Below are 10152 nucleotides of genomic sequence, written 5' to 3'. Positions count from 1 at the left end.
AGGTAAAGTATGTGACTGCTTATGTGTGTGATTTTCCTGAAAATGTTTTCCTTTTTAATTACCCATCTGTGTTCAGTAATGAAGTGGTCTGTGTACGTCTGACAGTTATGACATACAATATCTATTGCTATTGCCTCACAATTATTTAATTTAGGCTTTTTTCTTTTGAGAAACACTGATAATCCTGTGTGGACGATGAGGATGGCTAGGAGACAAATTAGTGTACCCTTTCCAGGTTGATTTTGCAAATGGGAAGCATATTGTATATAAGCATATCTAAATAGTTGTTATGAATCAACTTTAATCTGCTGGCTGGACAATAAACTGTTGGTAGACACTGTTGCTTCACAAAACACCCACACTGTTAGGTAGCCTGGTTTGGTTGCTCTACAGAGTTAACCAACAAAATCATGGGACCAGTACAATCAGTTAGTCTTTGTCTATGAAAAAATGTGCAGCATAGAAAAAAAAATGTAATTACATGTCTGTTTTCACTGAACATTTAAACAGATCTGTTAATAAATGTACACATTTCAGTAACAAAAAAAAGTCTTTGAACTGACTCTTCATTTATTAGTGTGCATGTCCATTGAGACTCGTTCACAATATTCTGTGGGACTCTTCCCCTATTGAGAACTGTTCATTTGACTTTTTAAAGAGTCATTTTGTGGCATTGGATTGAAATGTAAACAATGGCTGACAACTACATTATAATACACATAGTAATAGTCCCTAAAATTGATGGCTTAGTGTTTTTTTTTTCTCGCTCAGTACATGAATTTTGCTCTTCCGTGTATTAGTCAATTTTCTGTTGAATATGCAATACAGACTAAAAAGGTACATGTCACAAGTGATGCTTTTTAACTGCCTGTATTTTTGTTGTGTGTTTTATTAGTGAATCTGTTGTTTTTAAACTGCTGCTAATTCTCCTGTGCACTGTAGCTGACGTTTGGGTTAAGCACTTTCCCCACAGTCGATAGGAAGTCCCGCCTTCCCTGCCAGTCCAGCCAATGATAGTCATGGGCTGACTTTAAAAAGGGAGGAACAGGGACCAGGAAGAGAGAGGAGTGTTTTGGGAAGAAGCACACAATGTGTCTGGAAGAATTTTTGGTTTTTTTCTATTTGGGACTTTGTTGCAGTGGGACTTGGTTGGTATATTTTTGTATGGATTTTTATTTTTTTGGATTTTGTGTTTTTTTGGGGATTTTGTTTTATCATCAGCCACTGTTGGACTGTGTTTGAGCTACCTTTTTTTGTGGTCACAGATTGGTGTAGAGAATTATTGACACTGAAGACATTTTTTTTTGGTTTACAGATGGATTTTAATTTTGGGTAACTGCCTTGCTGTGACTGGTTGAGTTAAGGTCTTGGTCCCGGGAAACGGCCAAGGGCCTGAGGGCGAGAATAGATAACATTATTTCATGTGCACTTTAATCATTTCCAGAACTGCTAACTTTAATATTTTTGTACTTTGCACTTGCCTATGCTGAGCGATCTCTTTGTAGTCCTGCCAGGACACGCTCAAGGTCCGCCATTTCTTTGCCCCGCTCCTTTCCAGGTTCATCGATGGTGGTGGGCAGTTAGAGGTCTGGGCGGTGGGCGTGGTGAGGTCTGCGGGGGAATTGGGCCGTGAGGGAAGTGGATGTTGGGGAGAGGGGTCTCTTGGGGACCCCCCGGAGCTATCGGACTGATTCCTTCTTTTTGGCTTATCCGCCATTTTGGACAGTAACCTTTCCTTTTTTTTTTGAGAACTACCAACAGGAGGGGACTGCTGGTGTGGTTTTTATCTTTTGTGGCTTTCCCTATTTTTTTTTTTTATTATTTTTTTTTTTTTTTAAACTTGTTGCTGTGTGGTTTTTAGTATTCTATTTTAACCCTGTTGAGAAACAATAACAATTGTTTTTACCTATCCAAGCATCCAGTGTGTGTATATTGGAACCCGGGGATAAAAGGAACCTGCATAGGGGAAATTATCTACTCGGTCATCAAGGTCCTTGTCCTTGCCAAATCCAACATGGCGTAGTCGTTACAAATTCTAAAAGCAGGTTTACTACGGTCACCTCTGGTCACCCCACCCGTGACGTACACTTTAAATTCAAGGAAAAAAATAATGACCAATATTAAGAAATAAAACAAACATTTTGAACTCCACGTATATAATGAAAGGGATTAAGAGCACAAGAAAAGAGATTAATAGAACATAATAATGTTATCAGAAGTTTTATTTTATTGCAAATATTGTGTACACGTTTTGTGTGTGGGGTGTTTTTTTGTTTTTTTTTCTTTCCCCATAGTGATACAATGTAAAATTTATATTAACAGGCTTCAATCAGAAAACAACCAAGGAAAATCCCAGAAGGGAGAAACAGTTTAAGATAGTTATTGAGAAGTAATAAAATCACAAGCATAATATCAATTATCAGTTGCAAAGCATTGTTCTAGATATGACATTTTCATATCTGTCCCAGTGTAAGTTCTGAAGCCCATCTGTGAAAAGATATTGAAATTGCTCAGTCAAAATAGGTATTTGCACATCAGTTAATTAAAAACTAACATTATAAATAATCAATCTAAGATTTGTGTATTCTATTTTTCTATTTACAAATATCAGTTGCTAAATCTGACAAGGGCCTGGATTATATCAAAATGATGGTGGCGTCTTATCCATTATAAAGTATAGCTATGGAGACGTCATAAACTTTGATTTAATTTAGGCCGCATTTAGTGCATTAGAAACAGGAGTTCAATAATCATTCCAGATATAAAGGATATACTTTAAATATTTCTACAGCATTACGTGTATGTGTGACAGAAATAGAATGATTCTTGGTGGTAAATCTCCCTCCTGACCTGTGAGGGCGCTAAGTAACGGGAACAGAGTACCCTGGACTGGTTGGCCTGACACTTCATTCCGAGGGTTAAAAGGAAGTTGTCATCTAGAAAGGGGGAGGAAATCTGCACGAACTCATCGACCCGGAAGGGAAATGATGTGGCAGCCGCGGACTGGAGGAGCGGCTGCACTTGTTTACCAAGAGGTCATAGGGGACAGAGAGACGTGATCTGTTCCTTCGTTTATGGTTAAGGAAATGACCCAGAAGGACTATTGTTGTGATATCGTACATGAGTGTTTTGTTTGTTTTCTCGTCTCTAATAATTATTGTTGATTGTTATTAGTAGACGACTAACACGTTCTGGAGCTGTCGCCAGAGGCCAGCATGAACCCGGACATCACTACACCTGTGTCACGATAATAATTGTATTAGCACCACGAGCACTGCAGCACGCACCCAGGACAGGTGACCGCGTTTGTATCTTGTGTTTGTAACTGGACTGTGTTTTATTATTTGGGAGTGCAAACCCTTTGTTTTCAACAGTGCAATACTGGGATTATTGTCTTGGTCACCAGACCTGGATTATAAATAAAATGTATTTTCTGATTGGATTATCACTGTCTATCTCTTCATTGCGCACCACATTACTCCTAGACCTGTACCCTGCAAACCACTTTGCCACAGTATGATTATTACATTTTTTTTTTTTAACCAGTCAAAGCCATGAGCTTTTCTTTCAACCAAATTCTGTTTCAATTATATAAATTAGGTTGACCCATAACGATTTGATCCCAGAATCATGTAGATTCCATTCTATGCAATTAAAACATTTAACATCATTTCTAACTTCATAATGACACCTCAAATAATGCACGAGATGCAATGTACATGTACCTGTGGTTTGCAGATTATATTTCTGCCTCCTCAGAAGGAGTATGCCGTGGTTATATGAGATCACGGTGCTCCTCACGTGATGTTACTGGCTTGACTGGTACTTCAGTTTTAATAAGGGGCTTCAGATCTTTTATTTAAAAAAAACAAAAAACATTTCTGTTATTATTACTGATCTGTGGTAAAAAACTGAAATGTTTTTAAAAAAACAAAACATGCATACCATATTTTAATTGTTGGTTACAAATACTTCCATTCAGTACAAAAGACATTACAGAACTGCGTTGTTCTAATTTTGCTAGTGGTGATGTTTAATGCATTATTAATACAATGCATGTAACTGGTAGCTTGTATTCTATTTACACTGTACTGTTATAAATTAAATAACTACAAAAAAAGTACCTTCAAAGTCAATGAAGACAATAAGGTCATCATTTTTCAGGTAGCTTCTGCGGTTTAGGTCATTGTGAGAGAAGAATGCATTCCATCCCCAATTCCAGCTCCGATAACAGGCACAGGAAGGATCATAGGTTCCAGTTTTAGAGGGATTGTCCCAATAAAGAAGATCATTTGTACCTAAAATGAATTGTATAGTACATTAGATAAACATATCCCTTGTATTGGCAAGATTTAAATACTTATTGGTGTATCATTTTACATAAATATAAATAAATAAATAAATAATGGCCAGGATGTTTTATATGTTAATTTTGCCCCACTGAACCTCAATAACAAACACAAATGTGATTACAAACTTAAAATACCTAAACCATGTGCAGTATATTTTAAAAGTTTGTATTTTATTTGGAACCTGATTGATTCATGTTTTTACCTGGTATAACATGGTTTCCACTTGTCGTGAAGCTTCTACTGGATGACAGCCTCAGTCTGACATCAGGATCTTGATCAATCACTGTGATTGTGACTTGTCTGTTTGCAGCAGGCCATTCCAACAAGGCATCATTCTCCCCACTGGTCAGATGGAAGAAAGCCCCGATGTAACCATAGTAGGAGTGTGGTAAGAGTTCAATGCCATAACCATACCCCTCAGGACTGTAAAACCGGGGGCTTAGAATAGAATCACCAGCGGTAGTTGTTTTAAGAAGGCCAGTGAAATTCTTTATTTGCCAGACACCGCTAGGGCAACGGGTCTCTGCCAGGCTGATGTCATCAATGAAAATTCCACCATCTGAATGAGTTGGATCTCCCCTCACACCTTGGAACATGTAGCGGAACTTGACATTGGCCTTCAGGGGCACGTGGGCAATTTTCCAGGAATGGTCTTTGTCTCCTAGAAAGAGCATTTTGAAAATGTGCATTTATTATTTGTTTACTTAGCAGACGCCTTTATCCAAGGCGACTTACAGAGACTAGGGTGTGTGAACTATGCATCAGCTGCAGAGTCACTTACAATTACGTCTCACCCGAAAGACGGAGCACAAGGAGGTAAAGTGACTTGCTCAGGGTCACACAATGAGTCAGTGGCTGAGGTGGGATTTGAACCGGGGACCTCCTGGTTACAAGTCCTTTTCTTTAACCACTGGACTCTATTTGTTATTACTACAATGTTGCCTGGCCCTGTGACCAGGGTCAGCCCAAGCACTGTGACTTGGTAAAGACGCATCTCACTAAAGAGTTAAAATTGGGATATGTGTCATTATATCAGGGGCTGTGCATGCCACTCCTTTTCATTTTAAAGAATGTTAATACTGTACTCATGCTGAGAGATTGAGAATGATTCATTAATTGCCATGATAGGGTGATATCTTATCCATACAGTAGGGTCAATTATTAACCCACATATGACATGAGCTAATTCAAAGCATTGCTCTCCAGCACAGCCATCTTGTCAGCTGACTTAAAAGAGCCACTTTGTGAGCTGGGCAGACGAAAAAAAGCTGATGCATGTTTATACAGTACGCACACAATAACTACAGTACATGTATAGCTTTTACCCCAGAAAGTTTGTGCTTTAACAAGTTTTCTGACATTTCCAGTTCCATCGTCCATTCTTATCCAAACTAGCAGCTTGTCTTTAGGACTTCCTGTCATCTTGTAGAAAAACTGAAGGCACTGCAGGCTTCTTTTAGGATACAGGGTCCTTGATTCTAAAATGGCTGTTTCATCACGTTGTCCAGTTTTGGTGTTGAAGTACATAAAGTATCCTGCATCTAAAAGTATGTAAGAAAAACATGTGCTTTAATTGTTCCCCTTCCCACTATTTATACAGGTATATAATGTAAATAAATGGCACTATAAATCAATGAATAAGAAACAGTACCTGCACTGCACAGGAGATAGTATCCTTCTATTAAATGTAAACATGCCATTACCTGTATTTAGCACCTGGTTTGCACTGTTATTTTACCTTTGCACTGGCCAATAAGGGTGTGATCTTCCATTCCGGAACTACTTTTAACATGAACCCAATCCCCATCATCCTTTGAATTCTGGATCATTCCACAGATGTTTATGTACTCAAAAGCACACTGGTCCAACAGAGTAAGAGAAGAGGCTGGAGGAAGATATAATTATTGACATAATGATTGTCACACGGGTGCAGTTGTGATATCACAGTTTTTGGCCATGGCAATGTGACTTCACTTAATAAAATAGTTTTTCCTTTTTTAAAATATATTGCTATAAAATGACATTCTGTACAAGTTAATGATTGTTTTACATGAAATATGACTAGTCTTTATGTAATTGCTTACATTTCCTAAGACGGAATATGCCACAAGGTTGAATAAAAGATTACTTACAGCAGTTATACATTCGGTTCAGCCTTTTTAAATCAAGGCTACTGAAATCCAGGTACTGTCCTATGACACTGGTTAATTCTGGAATCTTGGCGGTGATAGATGGGATACTTGAGTTCTTGTTAAAGGAGTATGCGCCATAATGCATGATAGATTCATAATCATATGGAGTGTTTTGGTCAGTAATGAAACTGTCGTCGTATTTCACAAAGTTATGTTCCATGCCTGTAAAATAAATAAGTTATTTTGTTTAGCTCCTGTTTTAAACATTGACATGGCTTGTAAGTATTAACACACTCCTTATTATTGTAATATTATTTCCCTGAGTAACGAGCAATAAATATTGGTTTTGGTTTAATGTTTTAACACTGAGGTGGAGGGAACCTGGTACAGTATGTGGAGGTGTCGAATCTCACCTGGAAGGACTTCATTCCACCAGATGTTAATGTAATCATCACGGTCACTCCTGGATTGCTCATGGTAGAATCCCAAGGCATGAAGTAGCTCATGCTCAATAGTGGCTTTATAGTCACAGCCTTCACCAAGGGATAAATACTGGCCTGTTTGTAAATCTCCAACTTGAGACCAACACCTAAAGGGAAAACAGTGGATTGGTTTATTTAGGCTGGAATGATTCAATTAATATACAGTACCTCCTATTTTCCTATTATGATATAGTTGGTGAATTTTAATGATATGTATGAGAACAATTTGTAATTTTGGGCTAGCCACGTCATGTTTTTTATATAAATCCATTGATCGATTGATAGATAATTATTCTACCTATGTTTACCTTTGGCAAAACAATTTCTTATGGAACCAGTTTGCACAAGCGAGGTTTTAAGTTTGGAAAAAATGTATATTGTTTAATGCCAAAAAACCAGAACCAATTACCGCACCTGTTGCTAGCTTAGCATTGTGTTTTCATAAGAAAAAACTTTTATTGTTATTCTTTATTAACATACCCATCCAATTTTTCAAACTTTATGAAGCTTTTCTCTCCTTCATAGGGTTTAAATTCCACACAGGATTTTAGACGGTACATTTCAAATGCTTGATATATAACACCCTTGGCGTTCAAGTCTGGAAAATAAAAAACACATTTAAAACATACTGTTTAACTTTTCATCACCTGGTTTTAATAATCAGCATATCTAGTGGATCATTTTAAGAGGAATTTTACACCCAGCCACTTTCTTTTGGTTTGGAAATTGAAGTACTCAGAAAGAAATACAAATTATTTTAACAGTATTACATCAACAAGAAACATTGATGCAGGTAATACTAATTAAATCATAGAAGTTGTTAGCTTGTTAAAATGTTTTCACAAATAGGGGCTCAGTGTCTTTGCATTTGATATCCAGTTGTATTTTATGATTCTGTTGATTGAGTCTGATCATGGTTATTGAGGTTTTTAGAGGTTAATACACATACAGTATTTCAAATGAAACTTAGATTAGAGTTACTAAGTTTTTACCTAGGCTGTCACCCAGAATATAAGGGATGGGAAATGTCCATCTGTAGGTGGTGTTTCTCAGTGCATTGCGCCCAGGCTGTTTATATTTAAAAATAAATGAATAAATATGTAACATGCATAATATGATCTGTTTTGAGTATCTTTACTATTTTACCAAATATGCAGAAAAACATTCTGGTTAATCACAGCAATAACCAAGTGACAAGGGGATCCAGTACTAAATTAAGATTTTTACAATAGCACATTCTACCAGATAACCTGAAATGAGCTAGCCTTGTTTACAGGTGAGGCTAGAATAGGTGTTTATTGCTATTGCATCATATTTCATAGATGTAATAAAATGTCAGCAGTTTATTGTCCAACATATGCACCTAGTTAGAAATAACAAGTGTAGGCTAATTTATTAAGTAGTTGATAGCAGGAACGTATTTTGTAACAATTATATACAACAGCAAAACTGATGCCTGTAACGGGTGTGTTGCAAAACACAAGGCCGATACAAAAAATGTTTTTGCCAATTGTATATTCTTTGTAAATCAAAATGCGTTGGGAGAAGACCCACATTAATACTTACAGGTAAAGCCATGTCTCCTTCAACAACTGGGGTTTTAGTTTCTAAAAACAAAAAAAGACTAATCAAATAAAATCAGAAAACAATGCTAAAGTTGTACATTGTGTGTGTATTAATTCAACTTAAAGTATCAGTCAATACATTGAGACTGTCATGGGTATTAAACTTGCAAAATACATAACTATAAGATATTTTACAAGATACACATTTGCCTCCCTAGAAATGTGGGAGTGCAAAGACCAAGGCAGCACTCCACCTGGATCCTCAGGCAAGATTGGCAACTTGAGGCAATTGGGATTGGAACCAAGTTTTCCTGGCTGACCCTGCACTTCAAATGACAGTGCTTTTACTAGGTAAGCACCTGGGGATATTTATTTGCAAATACTGCTTTGTGTTTCATGTTTTGCATTGCACATATTTACCTCCTGTGCTGGTTATTTAAAGTAGTGAGAAAAGATGAAAGGGAACAAGAACAGTTTTAAAACATTACAAACATACTGTCTCACTGTAAACAATGTCGATAGCCTTCTGAATATCATAGTGACACCCACTATAAAAACCTGCAGTTTTCTGTGACAGATTTACGTAGATGATTTACTCAGATGTTCAGGGAAATATGGGATCTACATTGGATTCTAAAAGTCTGTTCGAGAAGGTGGCAGCGAAAGAACCATCACTCAGGTGATTAATGGACCAACATGTGGACGACAATAGTAAAACAACTGCGATTATTATTTGTTTATTTAGCAGGCGCCTTTATCCAAGGTGACTTACAGAGACTACGGTCAGCTGCAGAGCCACTTACAACAACGTCTCACCCGAAAGACAGAGCAAAAGGAGGTTAAGTGACTTGCTCAGGGTCACACAATGAGTCAGTGGCTAAGCCAGGATTTGACCTGGGGACCGCCAGGTTACAAGCTCTTTTCTTTAACCACTGGACCACACAGCCTCCTGTTTAAAAAGAGACTTGCAATACATAGTACACAAGACATTTTGTTAAGTGAAAAAAAATGATTCATGTGTTATGTGGAATGGTCAAAGAGGTTCAGCTTTAAAATAATAAAAATAAAAAAACATACCTGAATTAAGGAAGGGGATGTCATTTCTTTTCTGTTTGTCATCTATAGCAAACGCTGGAAAAATAAATTTGCATGTAAAGTCAAGAAGAATTCTAACTGTGGTCGATAAAATACAGCATCTGTGTAAATTATTGTAATTGAGGCTTTTCAAAAGACTTTAAACAAGTTGTTTACTTTTATAAGAGAAGCAACTTGTTAACAAATACCGGTAGATTTAGTCACCACATATTTTACTGAGTCTCCCACATTTTCCGAAAAGATGGAAAGTCAATAAACCAGTGGATCGGGCCTTAAAGATAAACATAGTTTGTTTGTTCTCAATACAAAATGTAATGAAAAGTAAAAACAATACCTTTGTCCTTAGATAAACGCTGGATCTGCAAATACAAAAGTATAAAACTGAAGTTACTTCAGATACTACAGCAATATACCTTTAATCAGCCAATACACATCTTTTTATTTCATTGCATTTGGATAATCTTACTGTATAAGTGTTGGAAATAGTGACCAGGCCCACAAAACAAAGCAGTCCAAAGAAGCCCAT

At 37.0% G+C, this 10152-nt stretch overlaps 1 protein-coding gene across 1 annotated transcript; it reads right to left on the bottom strand.

The window, feature by feature from the left end:
* Positions 1-3775: 3775 nt before the first annotated feature.
* On the bottom strand, positions 3776-10152 carry LOC117403264 (meprin A subunit alpha). Its single transcript, XM_059024746.1, has 13 exons — positions 10093-10152; positions 9961-9985; positions 9609-9662; positions 8533-8573; positions 7959-8034; positions 7447-7564; positions 6898-7073; positions 6485-6706; positions 6091-6237; positions 5678-5893; positions 4555-5013; positions 4125-4298; positions 3776-3852 (listed from the first exon to the last, which is right to left on the bottom strand). Exons 1-13 carry the CDS (start codon positions 10150-10152, stop codon positions 3776-3778), a joined length of 1845 nt encoding a protein of 614 aa, XP_058880729.1.

This window comes from Acipenser ruthenus, chromosome 5 (assembly GCF_902713425.1).
Source record: "Acipenser ruthenus chromosome 5, fAciRut3.2 maternal haplotype, whole genome shotgun sequence".
In the NCBI taxonomy this organism is placed as follows: Eukaryota; Metazoa; Chordata; class Actinopteri; order Acipenseriformes; family Acipenseridae; genus Acipenser; species Acipenser ruthenus.
This window is presented reverse-complemented; position numbering and strand designations above follow the sequence as displayed.

Excerpts from the sequence above, each read along its gene's own strand:
- LOC117403264 (XM_059024746.1), bottom strand. The coding sequence starts at position 10,152 with ATGGGCTTCTTTGGACTGCTTTGTTTTGTGGGCCTGGTCACTATTTCC. Across the intron at positions 8,035-8,532 it reads AAGGAGACATGGCTTTACCT|CCTGGGCGCAATGCACTGAG; the intron begins GTAAGTATTAAT and ends AAATATAAACAG. Across the intron at positions 7,565-7,958 it reads TATTCTGGGTGACAGCCTAG|ACTTGAACGCCAAGGGTGTT; the intron begins GTAAAAACTTAG and ends TTTATTTTCCAG.